Raw genomic sequence first — 24,409 nt, forward strand, 5'->3', positions numbered from 1 at the left:
CCAGTGGCCTCTCCAAACAGGAACAGTGGAGAGCTTGGCCAGGATCATGGCCCCTTGGATAGCATTGGCAACCTCCTTGGAGCACTGAACATCCAGACTGATGTGGCCTCTGTAGTCCCCGATGGCCTTGAACCTGGTGTACTGGCCAGTGCGGGTCTGCTTTTGCAGAGGTGTAGTCTTCAAAACTTCATCCTTGAGAGGTGACCCCAGCAAAAAGTCAATGATCTCAGACTCCTTGATGGGCAGGGAGAAGAGCTAGATCTTCTCCAGGGACATGATCTTTGTGTCCTGGACCAGGCAGCCCAGCTTGGTGATGTGCATCCACTCCTTGTTCTCAGCCTTGCCTCTGAGAGCTCCATGGCCTCAGCCCTGGCTCCTGGCCAACCACAGCCATGACCCTGGCCCCAATATCCCTGCCAAAGTCTCTGGTGAAGCTGCTGGGCCTCCCATTCCAGGCCCTCCACTGCACTAGAGTCATCTGCCGTTCGGTATTTGTCAGAGAAGCAGCTTTTTTTTTTTTTCTTAACCTTCTACCATGAGGTGAATAATTGACTCGCCTTTCAAGAAGTTTGATGGTGAAAGGAAACAAGAGATTGGCAGTTTAAGAATTATCACATCACCAAATCTTCCAAGAAATTTGCAATATGTTGTCATTTTGTAGGCTTGAAAATATGCAGTGGAAATGATCTAGGGAAATATGTTTGATGGTTAAGTATGTAAATTTCAAGATGTTTTAAACTCAATTTAATATTGGTCTATCAAGTTGTAGTTCTGGAGGTCAGGGTGTTTAGTCAAGCCTTAAAATAAGTTCAGATCTTATTTGAATACAGGTAGCTGTAACAGTATAGTGTACTTTTAGTGCATAGATGTATATAGAGTCTGAAAACACTCTTATATTCATTTAGAATATTCATATACATATAGACTTATTTCTTCCCCATAAATCATTATGTGTTGTCCAGGTATGATTTGATCAACAATAAGGTTTTTCCGCTTTGCTGCTAGAGGCTGTTTTCTGTGTTTATGATGAAAACCCATTTGTATTGTCTACAACGTCTCTTGGGAGCTGAGCTCTGGGTCGGAAAGTTAAGCCCTGTGCAGCTCTTTTGTCCTGTTGATGAGGTGTCTTCTGTCTGCCAGGTAAAGCGGTACCAGTGTACCTTTGAGGGCTGTCCCCGCACCTACAGCACAGCAGGCAACCTGCGAACCCACCAGAAGACTCACCGAGGAGAGTACACCTTTGTCTGTAATCAGGAGGGCTGTGGCAAAGCCTTCCTTACCTCTTACAGCCTCAGGATCCACGTGCGAGTGCACACGAAGGAAAAGCCATTTGAGTGCGACGTGCAGGGCTGTGAGAAGGCATTCAACACACTGTACAGGTCAGCCTCATCTCCGTTGCTCTGCCAGCTTCTGACCTTGACCTTGTTGTGACTGCAGGGCTCTTTCTCCTTGCAGGGGAGAGTTATTCACTTTCAGGGCTTTAAAAGACCGCAGCTGTGTTCAACTGTGTAAAATTCCTTTCTGCCAGATCTCAGAAAATGAAAGAAAAAATTTAAAAAATGCATTAGAGATACTTGTTACTTTTTTTTTTTTTTGAGATGGAGTCTCGCTTTGTCGCCCAGGCTGGAGTGCAGTGGTGCAATCTCAGTTTACTGCAAACTCCGCCTCCCAGGTTCATGCCATTCTCCTGCCTCAGCCTCCCGAGTAGCTGGGACTATAGGCGCCCACTACCAAGCCCGGCTAATTTTTTGTATTTTTAGTAGAGCCAGGGTTTCACCATGTTAGTCAGGATGGTCTCGATCTCCTGACCTCGTGATCCACCCGCCTTGGCTTCCCAAAGTGCTGGGATTACAGGTGTGAGCCACGGCTCCCGGCCTTAGAAACTTGTTACTTAAAGATGAACGTATCTTGGGCTGGTTAGAAGCGACAGTACGTTTGTATTTAGATTTGCATCTCATGGAGCAGCATTCTGGCCTGGGCATTTCAGTGCTTGGCATAGAGTACTATCTCCCCATGGCTCAGGATCTTTGTACTAAGGCTTCTGTCCTACCTCAGCTTGAAGGACTTTTCTATCCTGAGAAATGGGGAGTGGCCCATTCAGTAGCCAATTCTCTTTTTCATGTTTGTATCAGGAGACTTAATAGTCTTTAGTATTGAGTATAAAGTAATAGAAATAACAATAGCTAACACTTAAAAAGTACTCACTGTGTGCTAGGCATGATTCTAAGTGCTAGTCCCCATAGCAGCTGATAAGTAAGTGGAAGCACAGAGGGGTTCTATAACTAGCTCAGGTTTCCCCATCCAAGCAGGATGTGGGGTCAGAATTTGAATCCCAGGAAGTCAGTCTCCAGAGTCACACTCATATCACTATGCTATTCTCTGCATTTCTTTTGGGGCAAAATATGTTGGATACTAATATGTTATGGGTATAGAATTCTTACACACTTGATCCTGAAGCACATTAAACTGGCATAGGGAGGCTCTGTAGAACTTTATGACAAAGGGAGGCCGGGCACGGTGGCTCACGCCTGTTATCCCAGCACTTTGGGAGGCCCGAGGCAGGTGGATCACCTGAGGTCAGGAGTTCGAGACCAGCCTGGCCAACACTGTGAAACCCATCTGTACTAAAAATACAAATATTAGCCGGCGTGGTGGTGGGCTCCTATAATCCCATCTACTTGGGAGGCTGAGGCAGGAGAATCGCTTGAACCCAGGAGGAGGAGGTTGCAGTGAGCTGAGACTGTGCCATTGCACTCCAGCCTGGGCGACACGAGCGAAACTCCATCTCAAAAAAAAAAAAAAAAAAAAAAAGAATTTTATGACAAAGGGAATTTCTCTGGAATATTTTGCAGGCTGAAAGCACATCAGAGGCTTCACACAGGGAAAACGTTTAACTGTGAATCTGAAGGCTGCAGCAAATACTTCACCACACTCAGTGATCTGAGGAAGCACATTCGAACCCATACAGGGGAAAAGCCATTTCGGTAGGTCTTACTGTTTGCTATTTGTCACTGACCGGGTTTCAGCTGGGGGTCTTGATACACTTTGAAATTTTTCAAAAGAGAAAGAAAACTCCCTTTACTAGCTCTTTCTTTGGCAGCGTTAACTCACCCCAGGATAGCTGTAACCAACCACTGCAGATTAGAGGGGTGCTGGTGGAGTCCAGGAACATCCTTACTCTGTGGATGATGGCCTTTCTGCCTCATTGTTTCCATTTATTTCCAAGAAGCATTTGTTGAAACTCACTTATGTGGTAGGTACTTTTGTTAGTGCTAGAGAATTACTCAAAAGCAGGCCTTCTTCTTAAGAACCTTTGTCTGGTGACAAAAAACCCACAAAATTTGTGGATAATGTCTGAGGCTGCAAATGGCCAAAGTGCTTTCAGCCCAGAGGAGGGATACCTAAGAATCAAGGAGGGGAGGGGATGAGGAGACAAGAGAGGAAATGAGAGGTAGGGATGCTTAGCTTAGTGGTGCAGTTGTTACTTGTTCAAGTTATTGCTTTGTAATAATATCTCGTGTGTATACACAAACATATAGGAGCATCCATTTTTATTCATATATGTCAACATATGTATATCAAATAGATACACGTACTATAAACTTGAAGGAGGGACTTTGGTTATCTACTTTTTTCTCTGCTCATAGTATATAACATGATTCTGGGCATTTAATAGGTGTTCAAACTCAGCTTTGGGATGATTATATGACATTTTAAATGAGATAATCAGTTTGTAAGGATTTCCCCTAAATGTAATATAGATAGATGTATTGCTGAAAACTGCCCATAAACAATGTCTTTGAGGCTGGGCATGGCGGCTCACGCCTGTAATTCCAGCACTTTGGGAGGCCGAGGCAGGTGGATCACTTGAGGTTAGGAGTTTAAGACCAGCCTGGCCAACATGGGGAGACCCCATCTGTACTAAAACTACAAAAATCAGCCAGGTGTGGTGGCACGTGCCTATAGTCCCAGCTATTCTGGAGGCTGAGGCAGGAGAATTGCTAGAACCAGAGAGGCGGAGGTTCTCCACCGCAATCTGGTGAACCGAGATTGTGCCACTGCACTCCAGCCTGGGTGACGGAGTGAGACTCTCTCAAAAAAACATAAATAAATAAAAATAATAATGTATTTGAATTTTGTCAGGGGATATCACAGTTATATTCAAGGCATTAAATATGCTACCCGTTCCTTCTTAAACCACTCATTTTATCAGAGTACTTAGAAACAAAAAGTCTTAGGGACAGTCAACTCTTAGATGCCAATCAAATGTAATTGTGAGCTGGGCGTGGTGGCTTATGTCTGTAATCCCAGCACTTTGAGAGACTGAGATGGGAGGATCACTTGAGCCCAGGAGTTTGAGACCAGCTTGGGCAACACGGTGAGATCCCAACTGTACAAAAAATTTTAAAATTAGTTGGGAGTGGTGGGGCATGCCTGTGGTCCCAGCTATTTAGGAGGCTGAGGTGGGAGGATCGCTTGAGCCAGGGAGGCCAAGGCTGTAGTCAGCTGTGGTTATGCCACTACACTCCAGCCTGGGCAACAGAGAGAGATCATGTCTCAGAAAAAAAAAAGGAATTGTGTTTTTAAGTTACAAATGTATTCCTGAGTCATGATCCCTTTAAGTGCAAGAGTAGTTAGATTGTAATTGGTTACTCTACAGATGGATGCTGTGAAACTTAGATTATTCCCTCCCCATCTCCACCCCGTAGGCTGCTGAGAGGACTCTGATTGCTATCCAGTCACATGCATTTCTCTTTGTGATGATTAAAACTGCATTTTTCTTGAATATTCAGTGAGACTTTAGACATGAAGATGATTATATGTAATTAAAAATGAAAATGCTGTAGAGAAGCTTTCTATTTAAAGAAATAAAATATTTTGGTTTATAAGAAAATGCATTCATTCATATAAGTAATTAAGGAATGTCTGCTATGTGCAGGAGCTACAGAAAGAGCTACGTGGATCCTGTACTCAAGTAGTTTACACTCTAGGAAAGCAGATACCAGATGTATCTACAGAGAAAATAAGATTGGAAATGAGAGGTGCCATAAAAGAAATGTAAAGAAATGCCTTAGGAGTTCTGAGGAGGGAAAGATTCCTTTTAGCTTTGGTTATCAAGAGTAAAAGAGAATGAAGTAGATCTCGACACACAAGATTATAGATAAGTTACTTGAGCCTGTCTTCTGATTGATTTTGTTCTTATATTTCAAGCCATGTGCATATTTGAGAGCCACTTTGCTCACTCTTGATATTCCTAATGTTCCACTGGCAGATTTTTCATATGGACTGTCACTGTCAATAGAGGTCTTTTAAGTAATTCATCAAAAGACTTTTGTTGTCAGGGCTCTCAACATGGGCCTTACCTGTAGGGCAAGAAATACTTATCCTGGGCTCTCGGTTCCCTCTGATCCCAGATATGCCACCTTACTTTTTCAAAGACCTCTCATCATTCCCATTCTCTAAAACCAGTGTCATTGATCTGATCTTAGTGTTCTGAATATTTGTTTTAGTTTATATTTATAAGAGATGTTCAGAGGCCAGGTGCGTTGGCTCACGCCTGTAATCCCAGCACTTTGGGAGGCCAGGGTGGGCAGATCACAAGGTCAGGAGATCGAGACCATCCTGGCTAACATGGTGAAACCTTGTCTCTGCTAAAAATACAAAAAAATTAGCCAGGCGTGGTGGTTGGGTGCCTGTAGTCCCAGCTACTCGGGAGGCTGAGTCAGGAGAATGGTGTGAACCCAGGAGGCAGAGCTTGCGGGGAGCCGAGATTGTGCCACTGCACTCCAGCCTGGGGGACAGAGCAAGACTTGGTTTCAAAAAAAAAAAAAAAAAAAGATGTTCAGGGTAAAGGTCTATTAGCTAATGACTCCTGTTTCTCTTTGCTTAACAAATTTAGGTGCGATCACGATGGCTGTGGAAAAGCATTTGCAGCAAGTCACCACCTTAAAACTCACGTTCGTACACATACTGGTGAGTTTAGGCCAATTTTTATTTTTTATTTTAACATTCATCAAGCCTGTAACTATCAGTTTTCCATTGAGACCTGTAGAGCTAGGTGGATATAAAGAGACATAAGAGTCTATATATATTCAGGTGAGCCTAATTAGCTCAGCCTTACCTAGAATGTTTGGGTTTCTGTCAGAGGCGGACCTCAGGTGTTCAACCTTAAGAAATGAAACCAATACAGAGACACTCTAAAAAAAACAATCTGTGAGAAACAAATCTTCTCTTTAAACTTCCCAGCAGCAGTCATTCCCAGTGCTTTGCTCTGCATTGAGTTTTAGGACTGAGATGATTAATGTGTAATTTATTCAAGTTTTAACAACTGTTAGCCAAAGTTTCTTAAAAATACCTCTGTTAGGGAAAGGTAGATTTCTTCATCCAGTGAAATGACTTTATGGTAAATTAACACGACTTTGTTATTCTTGCAGGTGAAAGACCCTTCTTCTGCCCCAGTAATGGCTGTGAGAAAACATTCAGCACTCAATACAGTCTCAAAAGTCACATGAAAGGTCATGATAACAAAGGACCCTCATACAGTACACTTACACAACACAATGGATCAGAGGTGTGTAGTGTTTTTGTCTCTTGATCTGGGTACCACAGAACATCAGCAGTTGTTTGTGTATCACAATCAAAGGTTAAAATGTCTTCTCTGTATATCTGTTAGTGAGAGGGAAGAAGTCAGGGTCAAGATCAGTGTCTTGACTTGTGTATTTTACCACCTACTCAACATCTCCACCCAGATATCATCTACTCTTGTCAAACTTAACATGTTCAAACCTGTTCTTCCTGCAGTCTTCCTCATCTTGGTAAATGGCAGCTCTGGTTTTCTAGTGGCAGAGGCCAAAAATCTTATAGTCATTCTTGACTCTTTTTCCCCTCACACTCCACATCCACCAGCAAAGTCTGCCAGCTCATCCTTGATAATTTATCTAGAATACTATCACTTCTTCTGATTACTTTATTCAGTCTACTATTGTCTTTTTGCCCGGATTATTGCAATAACCTGTTAAGTGAGCTTCTTAGGACCTTTTCCCCCTCTTCTGTCTACTCCACAACAGACTGTTCTACATATATTAGCCAGAGAGATCTTTCTGAACTATACAGCAGATAATGTCTGTCGTCTGCTCATAACCCTCAGTAGCTTTTTAAATTTTTATTTATTTTCATAGATTTTTAAAAATTATTTTAACATAGAGACGAGGTCCAAGCAGTCTTTCCCTTTCCCCACCCCCACCCCCGCCCCCGCCTCCTGTCTCAACCTCCCAGTGTGCTGGGATTACAGGTATGAGCCACCCCACCTGGACTCCAGTAGCTTCTTGTATGTATCACTTGAAGTAAAAGTCAGAGTCTTTATAGTAGGCTACAGGGCCCTACACATTCTGGCCTGGTTGCCTCTCTGATCTCATCTACCTCTCTTTTTATTTTATTTTATTTTATTTTATTTTATTTTTTATGTATCGTATTGTATTGTATTGTATTGTATTATTTTATTTTTCATTTTATTTGAAACAGCGTCTTGCTCTGTCATGTAGGCTGGAGTGCAGTGCTGCAATCTCTGCTCACTGTGACCTCCACCTCCCTGGCTCAGGGATCCTCCCGAATAGCTGGGACCACAGGCATGCACCACCACGCCCGGGTATTTTTTTTTGTATTTTTTGTAGAGATAGGGTCTTCACCATGTTACCTAGGCTGGTCTTGCACTCCTGAGCTTAAGTGATCTATCTACCTTGGCCTCCCAAAGCGCTGGGATTACAGGTGTGAGCCACTGCGCCCAGCCTACTTTTCTTCCTCTCATTTCAGCCATATGGTCCTCTTTGTGGTTTCTTGAACCAAGGAGTGCCCACTCCTGCCCCTAGGCCTTTATACTTGCTGTACCCTCTGCTTGGAACATCTTCTCTAGATATGTGCATGGTTGATACCCTCTTTCCTTCACTCTCTACTCAAATGCCACTTACCTAAGAGAGCTTCCCTAACCACCCAGTGAAAGAGAAACTCCTATCCCAGAGTTCCCTACTACCCTTACTCTCCATAACACTTATCCTCTCTTACCCTGTCGCACACTGTATAGTTATTTGTTTTTTGTCCTCTCTCTCCACTAGAACGTAAGCTCTATGGGGGCAGGACTTTAGTTTGTTCATTATTGTGTCCCTGGGCCTGGAACAGTGTTTATGCATAGCAGATGCATTACGAATGTTTGTTGAGTGTGTGCATGAATAGGAGTATCCTAGGTAAGCAGGGCTACCACCTAAAGTGTGAATTGTGACTGGCGTTCTGGGACTCCAGAGTTCCCTTAGCCTGGGCAGTGGAATTTGAATTCTAAATCCCAGGTACCACTCTGAGTAAGGAGCCCTTTGGTGCCCATGTGGGAAACACAGTGGTGGAAGGACCATTTACTTTTCAGTCAGAAGCACCAGATTTGTCTTCTGCTAATTAGCTGTGTGTTTTGGGGCACTTCATTCCCACTGTCTGAGCATCAGTTTTCTCATATTTAAAATGGGAATATAAGTTTGTGGCAATTTGTTACAAAAAGAATAAAAAACAGGGATATAGAATAATACTTCCAAGGTTTACATGAATGGCAAATGAGGTCATGTGAAATCACTGTAAATGATGAGACCAGGTATACAGATAGTATTAATTTCACATTATTATAGGTTTGTTACTCTGGAGCCTTAGTCATGAGATCATATTAAAACTCTTTATTATTATTATTATTTTTCTTTTTTGAGACAGAGTCTCACTCTTGTTGTCCAGGCTGGAGTGCCACTAGTGGCATGATCTTGGCTCACTGCAACTTCTGCCGCCCAGGTTCAAGTGATTCTCCTGCCTCAGCCTCCTGAGTAGCTGGGATTACAGGTGCCTGCCACCACACCTGGCTAATTTTTGTAGTTTTAGTAGAGACGGGGTTTCACCATGTTGGCCAGGCTGGTCTCGAACTCCTGACCTCGTGATCCACCTGCCTCAGCCTCCCAAAGTGCTGGGATTACAGGCCTGAGCCACCGCGCCCAGCCTAAAACTCTTTTTTTTTTGAGATGGAGTCTCGCACTGTCACCTGGGCTGGGGTGCAGTGGCCCGCTCTCGGCTTACTGCAACCTCCACCTCCTGGGTTCAAGTGATTCTCCTGCCTCAGCCTCCCAAGTAGCTGGGATTACAGGCGCACACCACTGCGCCTGGCTAATTCTTTGTGTTTTTAGTAGAGACGGGGTTTCACTATGTTGTCCAGGCTGGTCTCAATTTCCTGACCTCGTGATCCACCCGCCTTGGCCTCCCAGATTGCTGGGATTACAGGCATGAGCCACCATGCCCGGCCTCTAAAACTCTTTATTAATAATTTTTAAGAAATGTAAGATATTCTTCTAAGAATATCAGGATTTTAAAAAATTAAGTAATTCACGGGGTGGGGGGAGCAGGGAGGGATAGCATTAGGAGATATACTTAATGTAAGTGATGAGTTAATGGGTGCAACACACCAACATGGCACGTGTATACATATGTAACAAACCTGCACATTGTGCACATGTACCCTACAACTTAAAGTATAATTTAAAACAAATTTAACTAATTCACTTAGCCCTTGCTTTGGTTGGCTTAAACTTCTTCAGATAACACATGTAGACACGTGGAACATTAGGGACTTTGTAATCAAGTGTTTTGTTACATGATATGCCACTGTAAATCCTGATTTTTGTTACTCAATTAGAATTTTTTCTCTTTTACAGGATACAAATCACTCACTTTGTCTAAGTGACTTGAGCCTTCTGTCCACAGATTCTGAATTGCGAGAAAATTCCAGTACGGTAAGTGTATCTGTAATACCAGTGCTAGAAAAATAAGGGCAAGAATTAAGCACTCCCTTTGGTGGGAAAATTGAGGCAGGCCAGTCTTTGAAGTTTTCTAGGTTTAATTGTGTTTAATTACTGACCATGTAGGATTTTTTTCTTCTTCTCCTGATAAGAGTTCTTTTCTTTTTTTTTTTTTTTTTTTTTTTGAGATGGAATCTTCCTCTTTCGCCCAGGCTGGAGTGCAGTGGCGCGATCTCGGCTCACTGCAAGCTCTGCCTCCCGGGTTCACGCCATTCTCCTGCCTCAGCCTCCCGAGTAACTGGGACTACAGACACCCGCCACCGTGCCCTGCTAATTTTTTGTATTTTAAATAGAGACGGGGTTTCACTGTGTTAGCCAGGATGATCTCGATCTCCTGACCTCGTGATCCACCTGCCTTGGCCTCCCAGAGTGCTGGGATTACAGGCATGAGCCACCATGCCTGGCCTCCTGATAAGAGTTCTATTAGGAGAGGCTGTTCTCTCTGAGGCCTCATTCCTTTTGACCCAGGTCACTCACTTCGTAACCTCCTGGCCCCAGAAAATTTCTTTTTTTACTCATTTAGCAAATATGTATTGACCAGGCACTATGCCAGTACTGAGCTTGTAGTAGTAAAAAATGTTGGTATAGTTTGTCCTTGAGGAACTTCCTTGAGGAAGTCTAGTACTGTAAGACATAACCAGAATTCTAGTTTCTGGACTTTTTCAAACCCTGTCTATGTGACCTGGCTTGGTCTTTTTCCTTTTTCCTTTTTAATTTTAATTTTACTTATTTTTTTCTCTGCCATGGGGAGAAAAAAATTTCCCTTCTTTAAGTTTATTAACTTTTTGAAGAAACCTCTTACACATATACAGTCCTCTATCTGCTAAAGGACAAACCCACTTTATCTTAATCTGATTGCTTTGATTTCAAGCTGTTAGGAAATTTGACTGCCATTCCCATGGCTCCGTGATGCAACATACAAACCAGTGCATTGAGTCTGAGCTTATGCAGCCTCCTCCATGTTGAACGTGAGAGTTTTACAGTATTGCTAACACTAATTTTGAGTTCGGGTTTTTTTGTTGTTGTTTTTCCTGGTAAGTAAATATAGGCTAGATTTTCTGTGATTATGTGCATAATGAATAAATGTGATGGGAAGTATTTGAACAGAGACTGAATGATTCAGGAATGCTGTGAAAAAGTGTTTTTTTCAGTGTGTGATTAGTGGAGTCAACAACAGCACTTCTAAAGTTGTAGGTTCTTGTGCCTCCCCCAAGCCTGCTGAGTCAGCATGTCTGATCGTGGCATTTGAATCTGCATTTTTATGTAAACATGACAAGGTGTAATTCTCCTTCTGGTAGTGGCAGAGTTGTTGTTATGAGACCAACTCTTCTGTAGAAAACAGCTGAAAATTCTAGACAAAATATAAAAAACTACTGTGGAAAGGCACTGGTGAGCAACCAATAGCAAGCAGAGGTAACCTTGGAAGAAGGGATTACTTGGAAGATAGTAAAGGCATCGGGTAGGCTTGCAAGTTTTATGGCTTATCCACCTTGGACAAGCCCCAGTTGGCACCCAACGAGGCAGCCAAACTAATAAAAAGTCAATATTACTGGCTTGAATAACCAGAGGACAGAGTTCAGAGTGGCCACAGTAACCAGGCAGGTAACCTGGAAAGGAAAGAGTCACTAAAGGGGAGTCCCAAGTTCTGTGTATAAACTCCCTCCAAATCTCTGGCTGAACCCTGCATCATGGATGTGTGTGATAGACTCTTAAGCAGCCCAGCCAAGGCTAAATTAACAGGCAAGGATTTTTTTTATTTTTTATTTTTTTATGGGACAAGGATTTTTAAGAGCTATTATATGCTCAAGGACGTAAAGGATATGCTTGTAATTATTGAACAAATAGGAAATCTCAGCAGAGGAATAGAAACTGTAAAAAATGTACCAAATGGAAATCTAAAACGGAAAAATATAGCTGAAATAATTCACTGGATGGGGCTTAACAGCAGATTGGAAATGACAGAAGAAAGAATCAGTTAAGTTGAAGATCGATCAATATAAATGAACTAATCTAAAGAACAAAGAGAAAAAGATTAAATGGGTACATCATATGATTTTTATGCATATTCCTATTTCACAACTAATGTTCTAAAAGAAATTTCTGTACTAGGTGGCCTAGATGCCCTCTAAGCTACCCAGCCTAAGATTTCTGGGAATAATATCCCTTTAACATGTAACTGTGTTAAATAGCTTAGGAGTCTATTCTCTGGCCAAGACTATGACATATAACTATGGAGCTTTCTGGAGCCCTAGGGTCACCAGGAAAATACCCTGGCATAAGGGGACACCAAGTACTTATAAAAAAGGGAAGCCTTTCCTATCACAATTTATATAATCAAGAGAGAGAAGCACTATCCCTTGGGGTTTAATTATAGATTATGCTCCTGGTACCCAGTGTTTATCTCAGATGTAGAAATTGATTTTAGCCTTTCAAATTAAGGCCACAATTCCTTGAAGCAATAGCATTAATTTTTCTTTGCTTGAAAAAAATATTAGGGACATGTGCAGTGGCTCATGCCTGTAATCCCAGCACTTTGGGAAGCAGAGGTGGGTGGATGGCTTGAGCCCAGGAGTTTGAGACCAATCTGGGCAGCACAGTGAGACCTCATCTCTAGTAAAAGTAAAATATTAGCTGGTGTGGTCCCAGCTATTTGGCAGGCTGAGGCAAGAGGATTGTTTGAGCCCTGGAGTGAGCCATGATCATACCACTGCATTCCAGCCTGGGCAACAGAGCAAGACCCTGTCTCAAAAAAAAAAAAAAAAAAAAGAATCAGGACTTGTTAAAATCAAATAGTAAATTTATATGAGATAATGATTTTATGGGTTTCTGAGCAGCCCATTTGTATGCATGTCCTAGAAATGAACTTTGGTTCGCTCAGATCTTTTGTTAGAGGAGGGTTGAAGGTGCTAGAGAATGGCCTTCTCGAAGGCCAGACAGCTACCTGTATTCTCCTCTTCTTTGCTCTTTGCTCCTTGCTCCAGGCCTGGAAAGCTCAGCCTGTTCTTGTCTTCTCTACTTGTGAAAGTTGTTCCTACACACTCTGATCCCAGCGTTTTTGCCCTCAAGCTTGGCGGGGGCTTCAGCATTTTCCTTTTTTTAAATTTTAACAAACTTTTTTTTTTTTTTTTTTTTTGAGACGGAGTCTTGCTGTGTCGCCCAGGCTGGAGTGCAGTGGCCGGATCTCAGCTCATTGCAAGCTCCGCCTCCCGGGTTTTTACGCCATTCTCCTGCCTCAGCCTCCCGAGTAGCTGGGACTACAGGCGCCCACCACCTCGCCCGGCTAGTTTTTTGTATTTTTTAGTAGAGACGGGGTTTCACCGTGTTAGCCAGGATGGTCTCGAACTCCTGACGTCGTGATCCGCCCGTCTCGGCCTCCCAAAGTGCTGGGATTACAGGCTTGAGCCACCGCGCCCGGCCACAAACTTTTTATTGTAGTACAATACACATACAGAAAAGCACATGTATTATAAATGTATAGCTTGATGAATCATCACAATTCATCCCACCCATGTAACCAGCACCCCAATCAAAAAGAACATTCCCAGCCAGGCATGGTGGTTTACGCCTGTAATCCCAACACTTTGGGAGTTTGAGGTGGGCGGATCACCTGAGGTCAGGAGTTCGAGACCAGCTTGGCCAACATGGCTAAACTCCGTCTCTACTAAAAATACAAAAATTAGCCAGGCGTGGTGGCAGGCGCCTGTAATCCCAGCTACTTGGGAAGCTGAGGCAAGAGAATCGCTTGAACCCTGGAGGCAGAGGTTGCAGTGAGCTGAAATCGTGCCATCGCACTCCAGCCTGGGCGACAAGAGGGAAACTCCGTCTCAAAACAAAACAAAATAAAACAAACAAACGAAAGAACATTCCCAGCACCCCAGAGGCCCCCCTACTACATACCCCCAAAAGCTATGATCTCTCCCTGCAGACAACCACTATTCTGATTTCTAGCAACTAAGATTAGCTTTTCCTGGTTTTTTTTTTTTTTTTATGCTTTTATGATTGGACTCATATACTTGTTTATGTCTGGCTTTTCTTCTTATAACATTATGTTTAAGAAATTAAGCCATATTCTTACATACAGTTACAGGTCATTCATTCTTGTTGTTGAACAATATTACACTAAGTGAATATACCACAATACACTAAATGAATATACCAATATTTGTTCTTTCTCCTGTTGGGCATTTGGATAGTTTCTAGTTTGGAGCCATTATGAATAGTGCTGCTGTGAACATTTTTGTACATATGTTTTGGAGGCACACAGCCCATTCCTTTTCTTCTCCCTAGTATTATTGAGAGATTAGGTTGGTCAAAAGTAATTGCCGTTGAAAGTAATGGCAAAAACTGCAAATACTTTTGCATCAATCTAATATCATTGACAAATATAGCTCATTCCTTTTTTTTTTTTTTTGAGACGGAGTCTTGCTCTGTCGCCCAGGCTGGAGTGCAGTGGCCGGATCTCAGCTCACTGCAAGCTCTGCCTCCCGGGTTCACGCCATTCTCCTGCCTCAGTCTCCCGAGTAGCTGGGACTACAGGCGCCCGCCACCTCGCCCGGCTAGTTTTTTGTATTTTTTAGTAGAGATGGGGTTTCACCGTGTTAGCCAGGATGGTCTCGATCTCCTGACCTCGTGATCCGCCTGTCTCGGCCTCCCAAAGTGCTGGGATTACAGGCTTGAGCCACCGCGCCCGGCCATTTTTTTTTTTTTTTTTTTGAGAAGGAGTCTCGCTCTGTCACCCAGGCTGGAGTGCAGTGGCCGGATCTCAGCTCACTGCAAGCTCCGCCTCCCGGGTTTACACCATTCTCCTGCCTCAGCCTCCCAAGTAGCTGGGACTACAGGTGCCCGCCACCTTGCCCGGCTAGTTTTTTGTATTTTTTAGTAGAGATTGGGTTTCACCGTATTAGCCAGGATGGTCTCGATCTCCTGACCTTGTGATCCGCCTGTCTCGGCCTCCCAAAGTGCTGGGATTACAGGCTTGAGCCACTGTGCCCGGCCAGCTCATTCCTTTTTAATTATGTTACTACCTGTAATGATTTATAAACAGAACAAAAATAATAACTATGGCCAGTCACGGTGGCTCACGCCTGTAATCCCAGCACTTTGGGAGGCCAAGGCGGGTAGATGATGAGGTCAGGAGATCGAGACCGTTTGGGCTAACACAGTGAACACTGTGTCATGGTTAACGAGGCTAACACAGCTAACCCCGTCTCTACTAAAAATACAAAACACAGAATTAGCCGGGCGTGGTGGCGGGCGCCTGTAGTCCCAGCTCCTCGGGAGGCTGAGGCAGGAGAATGGCGTGAACCTGGGAGGCGGAGCTTGCAGTGAGCCAAGATTGTGCCACTGCACTCCTGCTTGGGTAACAGAGCAAGACTCCAGCTCAAAAATAATAATATAATAATAATAACTGTGAGGAGATTGCAAAGCTTATGCTCAATGGTAGTTGTTAGTCAACTATTTTTCAAACTGGATTGCACCTTTTTATTGGGTTTTAAAATAGTGGTTTACAATCAGCATTTCAAAGACATAATAGAATAGAACAAAAATCAGAGGACATTGCACATAGTAAGGATAAGGTCTGTTTCATAGACTTGTTTCAGTTACATATATGGATATGTATATAATATGAAGAATATATGTATATACAGTGTAAAATGTATTTCTTTGTATCACAATGAAAATTTGAAGGTCACACTGTTGGCCTATGAGCTTTAACTCTGTCTGGACTGGAAGCTGGAAGTTGTCCCACTAGATTTGAGATGGAGTCTCACTCCATCACCCAGGCTGGAGTACAGTGACTTGATCTCGGCTCGCTGCAACCTCTACTTCCCAGGTGCAACTAATTCTCCTGCCCCAGCCTCCCGAGTAGCTGGGATTTGAGGCACACACCACCATGCTCAGCTAATTTTTGTATTTTTGGTAGAGACGGGGTTTCACCATGTTGGTCAGGCTGGTCTCGAACACTTGACCTCAAGTGATCTGCCTGTCTCAGCCCCCCAAACTGCTGGGATTACAGGTGTGAGCCGCTGCGCCTGGCCTCACATAATTTCTGACTTCAGCTTCTATCATATTGGCAATCAAGATCACTGAACTTAAAAAAAAAAATCACTGAATTTCCCCTCCTTCAGCTGATAGACTTAGAATAGAATCATCAGCTGGTGGTGGGGGCTCATACTTGTAATCCCAGTGCTTTAGGAGGACCGCTTGAGGCCAGTTCAGGACCACGCTGGGCAACATAGCAGGACCTTATCTCTACTAACAATGATTTTTAAAAGCAGCCAGGCATGGTGGCATGTGCCTGTAGTTCCAGCTACTTGGGAGGCTGAGGGGATGATCTTGAGCCCGGGAGTTCGAGGTTACAGTGATTTGACTGTGCCACTGCACTCCAGCCTGGGTAACAGAGCTAGACCCTGTCTCAAAAAAAAGGGGTAGGGGGAGAATAATTGTCGCCTTTTGGCTCCAGTGGGCAATTTAATCTTTGAGCACATCTAGATTGGTGGACAGCCCCACTCGTCACCACACTTCTGCCCAATCCCAAAGTGATCCTTCTGAGTTCTCCCTTCTAGAAGCAGAGTTGTTGCAAAATGACCTTAAAACGTAAGTTGTCACTAGGGCAAGATCTGCCCTAAAATTAGGTTTTAGTTTGGTGTATATGGTGTGTTTATGTTATTTTCAATTACATGTGACCTTTGAACAACACAGGGGCTAGGGATGCTGGCCCCCCAACCCATACCCCCTGCACAACCAAATCCTAGTATAACTTTTGACTCCCTCAAAACTGAGCTAGCAATGGCCTTAGCCTACGGTGATTGGAAGCCTTACTGATAACATAAACAGTTTAGATTAGCAGATATTTTGAATGTTATATGTATTACATATTGTATTCTTAAAGTAAGCTAGAAAAAATAAAATGTTAAGAAAATCACAAAGAAGAGAAAATAAATTTACTTTTTATTAAGTGGAAGTAGATCATTGTAAAGGTGATTCATCCTCATTGTCTTCACATTGAGTAGGCAGAGGAAAAGGAAGAGGAGGGGTTGGTTTTGCTGTGTCAGGGGTGGCAGAAGTGGAAAAAAGTCCAAGTGTAAGTCCACTTGTGCAGTTCAAACACATATTGTTCAAGGGTCAGCTGTACTTGCTTTTCTTTACAAGTTGGTAGATTTCGTTTTTTTTTTTTTTTTTTTTTTGAGACGGAGTCTTGCTCTGTCGCCCAGGCTGGAGTGCAGTGGCCAGATCTCAGCTCACTGCAAGCTCCGCCTCCCGGGTTCACGCCGTTCTCCTGCCTCAGCCTCCCGTGTAGCTGGGACTGCAGGTGTCCGCCACCTCGCCCGGCTAGTTTTTTTGTATTTTTTTTAGTAGAGACGGGGTTTCACCGTGTTAGCCAGGGTGGTCTCGATCTCCTGACCTCGGCCTCCCAAAGTGCTGGGATTACAGGCTTGAGCCACCGCGCCCGGCCACAAGTTGGTAGATTTCATGTAAAAATCAAAATTTCTGCATCTGATACGGTGGCTCACACCTATAATCCCAGCACTTTGGGAGGTTGGGGTGGGAGGATCCCTTGAGCCCAGGTCAAGACCAGGCTGGACAACATAGTGAGACCCTATCTCTACAGAAAAATTAAAAAATTATCCAGATGTAGTGGCCCATACCTGTGGTCCGAGCTACTTGGAGGCTGAGGTGGGAGGATCGCTTGAGCCTGGGAGTTGAAGGCCGCAGGGAGCTATGATCATACCACTGCATTCCAGCCTGGGCAATAGAATAAAGAAACCCTGTCTCAAAAAAAAGAAAATCAAAATTTTGCCACTTGAGTTCTGGTAATTCCTGGCCTGCATAGTCCCGTGACAGCATTTGGCTGAAGCCCTTGAGGTGACTGGCATGCATTCTCTCCAGTATGCCACAACCCACCTCCCTTGCTTCACGTATTTCTGTTCCTTGTCTGAACTTTGTAGGCAGTTGCCCTTACCACTCTTGCCCTACAGACTGTAGGGGTAGAGGTGGATTGGAGGTTGACCATGGATAGAAGAACTGTAGTCTTTTCCCTTCCCTGAACTAAAGTGAAGAGTGCTCATTTTAGTTAGTGCCTGTGGGGAGGCAGGCCCTCAGGGATTGTGTTGGGTTTTTCCCCCTCACATTTTACCTTTTGTTTTTAATGCCTCTGACCTTTTATTAAGTATAAAGCTATCACTATTATCATCATTGTCTTGTTTGATTTATTACCATGCATACATATTAGAATATCATAGATATTATGAAAGATATTCACAATGTTATTACACGAGGAAAGCAAGTTGCAGGGTAATGAATATTATATAATCTTTTTTCTTTTTTTTTTTGGATACAGAGTCTTGCTCTGTCACCCGGGCTGGAGTGCAATGGTGTGATCTTGGTTCACTGCAACCTCTGCCTCCCAGGTTCAAGCGATTCTCCTGCCTTAGCCTCCCAAGTAGCTGGGATTACAGGCGCCTGCCACCACGCCCTGCTAATTTTTGTATTTTTAGTAGAAACGGGGTTTTACCCTGTTTGCCAGGCTGGTCTCGAACTCCTGACCTCAGGTGATCTGCCTGCCTCAGCCTCCCAAAGTGCTGGGATTACAGGCGTGAGCCACCACACCCGGCCTATAATCTCATTTTTTAATGTAAGATTTGGTCTTTTAGATCAGAAGTCAGCAAGGTTTTTTGGTAATGAGCCAGATAGTAAATATTTTAGGCTTTGTCGATCACATGGTCTATGTCACAACTAGTCAACTCTGCCATTGTAGCAAAAGTAGCAACTCTGCCATCTGTAGCACAGATAATATGTAAATGAATGCGTTTGCCTGTGTTCCAATAAAACTTTATTTACAAAAACAGGAAATAACTGGCAAGTCATAGTGTGCCAGTTCCTGTTTTAAAGTATTTGAGGGGCTGGGCATGGTGGCTTATGCCTGTAATCCTAACATTTTAGGAGTCTGAGGTTGAGTGGATTGCTTACGCCCAGGAGTTCAAGACCAGCCTGGGCAACATAGTGAGATTCTATCTCTATTAAAAAATAAATAAATAAAAATAAAATATTTGAGGACCCAAATCTTTAGTGTCTAAGGCTTAAGAAAATATGTGTTACTTTAAATAGCAAAAGGTAGAAACAAGATGCATAAAAAAGATTTTCTTTCTAGTTCTGCTGCTTTGAATGTTTTCTCTCATGGTGAAGAATTGTCTCAAGATGGCCAATCTCACATCTTTGTCTTTCTCCAATAGACCCAGGGCCAGGACCTCAGCACAATTTCACCAGCAATCATCTTTGAATCAATGTTCCAGAATTCAGATGATACGGCAATTCAGGAAGATCCTCAACAGACAGGTTTGTCACATGGACTCTTTCTACTCACATCTCAGCACTTGCTGACACACTGAGTCATAGGCACAATGAATCATTCTAGTTAGCTTAAATGAAGTGAGCTTTCTATAAAGGGTCAGAAAAGTTTGAGTCTTTCAGTTTAATTCCATCTTTTCCCCTACTTCCCTCAGTCCTGAAGAAGAGAGTCTCTTTTCCCAGAATCTTTTGTTGGCTGTAAAAAACAAAATGGGAGGAGCTGTGAGCTCTTTCTTCTGCCTTTTTTTTTTTTTTTGAGACAGCGTCTCATGTTGTCACCAGGTGGGAGTGCAGTGGTGTGATCTTGGCTCACTGCAACCTCCACCTCCAGGCTTAAGTGATCCTCCCACCTCAGCCTCCCGAGTAGCTGGGACCACAGGCATGTGCCACCACACCCAGCTAATTTTATTTTATTTTATTTTTGGTGGAGATGGGATTTTGTCATGTTGCCCAGGCTGCTTTCAAACTCCTGAGCTTAGGCAATCCACCTGCCTCAGCCTACCAAAGTTCTAAGACTACAGGCATGAACCACCGTGCCCAGCCTTGTGAGCTCTTTCTTCTGATGTGATACACTGTCTATGAATGAACAGGACCCACAAACTCACAAATTTCAGATGCATCGATCATACTGTGTTCGATGAAAATTTGTCTGTAAAACTTCCCATTAGTCAGAAAGTATATTCACTAGTTATATCAAAAAAAGGATGTTTAGTCTCTTTGCCAGAAAAGCCTTAAGACACTTTTTAAAATGGTTAGACCTACATTGGTTCTTCACATTTAGGAAGTGAGGTTGATGGTGAAACTTGATACTTTGACCAGAGGTGTCACTAAATGAAAATGACAGAAAGCTGGCCTGCTAGCTATGAAGAGATGAGTTCAGTGGACTTCAGCTGTGTTTTGTTTAGCCCATAATGACTGTTTTTGTGGCTCATCTAAGGCTTGGGATATGTATATATATATTTCTATTTCTTTTTCTTGCCAGCTTCCTTGATTGAAAGTTTTAATGGTGATGCAGAGTCAGTCAGTGATGTTCCGCCATCCACAGGAAATTCAGCATCTTTATCTCTTCCACTTGTACTGCAGCCTGGCCTCTCCGAGCCACCCCAGCCTCTACTACCTGCCTCAGCTCCGTCTGCTCCTCCGCCTGCTCCTTCCCTAGGACCTGGCTCCCAGCAAGCTGCATTTGGCAACCCCCCTGCTCTCTTACAACCTCCAGAAGTGCCTGTTCCCCACAGCACACAGTTTGCTGCTAATCATCAAGAGTTTATTCCACACCCCCAGGCACCGCAGCCCATCGTACCAGGACTTTCTGTTGTTGCTGGGGCTTCTGCATCAGCAGCGGCAGTGGCATCAGCTGTGGCAGCACCAGCCCCACCACAAAGTACTACTGAGCCCCTGCCAGCCATGGTCCAGACTCTGCCCCTGGGTGCCAACTCTGTCCTAACTAATAATCCCACAATAACCATCACCCCGACTCCCAACACAGCTATCCTGCAATCCAGCCTAGTCATGGGAGAACAGAACTTACAATGGATATTAAATGGTGCCACCAGTTCTCCACAAAACCAAGAACAAATTGTAAGTATTATGTATAAATATACCCAGTGGGGTGAAGTGTGTTTACATAGGTGACGTGTTCAGAAGTTTTTACTTCAAAAAGAAAAGTGGCTGTCATATCCACCATGAAACTTGTCAATGACTACCTTTTAGTCATTTTCCACATAATCAAGTGGTATAAATGTAGGAAATGCTGTGGTCAGTACCTACAATAAGGAGCAGAGAAACAGTCTTTATCTAGCAGGAGGCACTCGAACAAATATTCCTACTGATACTGGAATCTAATCACATCTTCTAGTATAAAAAAGCAGTCAGCAAACTCCAGAGGCCCCAGAATATTCCAGAAAAAGAAGGTTGTCTTCAAGGCAGAGTCAGACTGATGTGAGGGACTGATGTGACCCAGTCAGATGGCACCGGATAGCAGTGGCCAAGTCAGAGAACTAATCTGCTCCCACAGCCCATCATAGAATCATTTTCTGAGGAAGTGCTTGGTCTTGATGACTAGGGAAATGACTTGGTCTTTCAGTTAATGCTTCATGGTGAAGAATTGTCTCAGGGTGGCCAATCTCACAACTTTGAAAGCCTGATATTTGCCATATACCACACTGAATATCTGGAGGATACAGAAAAGAGAAAAAAAACATGATTTATTTTTTTATAAAAACGTATATTCTAGTTAAAGAGGCTAAAAATGCCAAAAAGAAAGTTAATATTACCAGTAGATTAAGTACTAAATACTAATAATGATAATTTAAAAAACATCAACAGCTATTATTTATTGAGTCCTTACTATGTGTAAGGACTTATGTGCTACATATTTTTTAAAATTGAGGATTTGCAACGTGTCAGTTATTACCTATGTACATTATTTTTAGATTACTTTTTTTTGGACTTTATTGAACAGATGGTACAGAGAGTTTCCATAAACCTTTCTCCATCCCCAGTTTCCCCTCTTATTATTATCATTATTATATATTTTGAGGCAGGATCTGGCTCTGTCACCCACGCTAGAGTGCAGTGGTGCTATCTCAGCTCACTGCAACCTCCGCCTCTCGAGCTCAAGCCATCCTCCCACCTTAGTCTCCTAACTGGGACTACAGGCACCCACCACCACGACTGGCTAATTTTTTGTATTTTTTATAGAGATGGGGTTTCGCCATGTTGCCTAGGCTGGTCTTGAACTCCTAGACTCAAGCGATCTGCCTGCCTCAGTCTCCCAAAGTGCTGGGACCATAGGCGTGAGCCATCATGCCCAGCCCTCCCTCCCCTATTATTATTATTATTTTTTATCTGTATCATCTTGTGTTTGTCCCCTATTACTAACATCTTGCAACAGTGTGGTACGTTGGTTACATCTGATGAACCAGTATTGATACATTATTATTATCTAAAGTCCATAGTTCACATTAGGGTCCATTCTTTGTGCTGTACAGTTCTACTGGTTTTGACAAATGCGTAATGTCATCTATCTACCATTATAATATCCAGAATAGTTTCACTTTTTAAAAAATTCCTTGTCCTTCACTTATTCATCCCTGCTACGTCTTCCCCCTCCCCTAGTAATCATTGATATTTTTACTATCTCTGTATACCTGCAGCTCTGTGTGTCACACAAAGCACATTTTAACATATTACAACAATCCTAGGAGGTAGGTCTAATTTTCCCAATGGAGGGCAGAGGTCCAGAGAGGTTTGGTGACTGGCTGAAGTTCCCACAGCTCACAAGTGGCAAAGCTGGGATTTAAGCATAAGCAGATTGATCCCAGAGTTGGTGGCTCTTGGCCACTGCGTTGAGGGGTTCAGACACTAATGGTTTGTTGGGTGACCATACAGGTCAGGTGAGCCTTGAGATACGGGTAGGAATTAGATGGAGAAAAGGATGGTACTAAGTTGGAGAATCTAGAGGTGGATGTATGCTACTATCAGACACACTAGAAAGGCGATTTGGGGCTCAATAGGGAGAACACTCAAATTCCAGAAGTAGGCTGCCAATCCTCTCTAGATCTAGAGAGCCTGTTTCCATTTCTAGATAGCCAGAGTCATTGGAAAGGGCTTTCCAGTGTTGTGACCCAGCCCGCCTCCATGTGGTTTTTATTGTTTTCTCTGGCCCTGTCCTGGGGTGCTGAGTGAAACAAGTCATCCCTTTTCTTTTCAGGTATTTAAATATGGGTCTCACTTCTCCTTTTTTTTTCTTTTTTTTTTGAGTCAGATTCTTGCTTTGTTGCCCAGGCTGGAGTGCAGTGGTGCAGTCTTGGCTCACTGCAACCTCTGCCTCCTGGGTTCAAGCGATTCTCCTGACTCAGCCTCCCGAGTAGCTGGGACTACAGGCACACACCACCACGCCTGGCTAATTTTTGAATTTTTAGTAGAGACAGGGTTTCGCCGTGTTGGCCAGGCTGGTCTCCAACTCCTGGCCTCAGGTGATTTGCCCACCTTGGCCTCCTAAAGTGCTGGGATTACAAGCGTGAGCCACCATGCCCGGCCTCCATTATTATTTTATAGTATCATCTGCTATATAACTTAGCCAGAAGCTTTCACTTTCCTCCCACACTCATCTTAGAGGCACTTTTTAATTTCCTTTTTAGAGAGATAAAAGACAAAGCTGCCTCAAGATAAGACTTCAAGAAAGTAGAAACCTTTTAGCCCATGTAATAGGAAGTATAGTAGAGTGATAAGGGTGACTTTCTGGGCATGGGTTTGTAGTCCTGCTTAGTCATAATATAAATAATGAATGTTCTCGAACTCCTGACCTCAGGTGATCCACCCGCCTCGGCCTCCCAAAGTGCTGGGATTACAGGTGTGAGCCACCATGCCCGGCCTTAAATAATAATGTTTACTGAATGTTCACCATGCGCCAAGTGTCCTACGTGCATCATCTCATTTCATCCTCACAGGGGCCTTTGAAAGGTTTTTGGTTATTGTCTTAGTCCATTTTCTGTTGCTTAAAACAGAATACCCCAAACTGGGTAATTTATAAAGAAAACACATTTATTTCTTAGAGTTATGGAGGCTGAGAAGTCCAAAGTTGAGGGGCCACATCTGGAGGGCCGCCCTGCTGGTGTGGAACCCTCTGCAGAGTCCTGAGGCAGCACAGAGCATCACATGGCAAGGGGTTGAACATCCTAGCTCGGGACTCTCTTCTTATTATTTATTTATTTTATTTATTTTTATTTTTTTGAGATGGAGTCTCACACTGTCGCCCAGGCTGGAGTGCAGTGGCGAGATCTTGGCTCACTGCAACCTCCACCTCCCAGGTTCACACCATTCTCCTGCCTCAGCCTCCCGAGTAGCTGGGACTACAGGCACCCACCACCACGCCCAGCTAATTTTTTATATTTTTAGTAGAGACAGGGTTTCACCATGTTAGCCAGGATGGTCTCCATCTCCTGACCTTGTGATCCGCCCGCCTTGGCCTCCCAAAGTGCTGGGATCACAGGTGTGAGCCACCACTGTGCCCGGCCTTTTTGTTTGTTTGTTTGTTTAAGAGAGAGAATCTCACTATGTTCCAGGCTGGGCTGGCTTTAAACTCCTAGGCTCAAGCGATCCTCCCTCAGTCTTCCAAATAGCTGGGACTATAGGCATGTACCACCACACCCTGCTTCTCTTACTCTTCTTATAAAGCCACCAGTCCC

General features: G+C 43.5%; 1 protein-coding gene across 3 annotated transcripts in view; it reads left to right on the forward strand.

Annotated features, from left to right (window-relative positions):
- The window catches only part of MTF1 (metal regulatory transcription factor 1), a 52,573-nt gene that overhangs the window by 19,410 nt on the left and 8,754 nt on the right, over positions 1-24,409 (forward strand). For all 3 annotated transcript variants that reach the window (XM_005543916.5, XM_074011706.1, XM_005543917.5), the window contains exons 3-9: positions 1,141-1,379; positions 2,853-2,984; positions 5,900-5,973; positions 6,435-6,571; positions 9,729-9,806; positions 19,106-19,208; positions 20,203-20,798. In XM_005543916.5, coding sequence (XP_005543973.3) covers positions 1,141-1,379; positions 2,853-2,984; positions 5,900-5,973; positions 6,435-6,571; positions 9,729-9,806; positions 19,106-19,208; positions 20,203-20,798 — 1,359 coding nt within the window. The remainder of the gene's footprint in view (positions 1-1,140; positions 1,380-2,852; positions 2,985-5,899; positions 5,974-6,434; positions 6,572-9,728; positions 9,807-19,105; positions 19,209-20,202; positions 20,799-24,409) is intronic.

Source organism: Macaca fascicularis, chromosome 1, assembly GCF_037993035.2.
Source record: "Macaca fascicularis isolate 582-1 chromosome 1, T2T-MFA8v1.1".
Taxonomy (NCBI): Eukaryota; Metazoa; Chordata; class Mammalia; order Primates; family Cercopithecidae; genus Macaca; species Macaca fascicularis.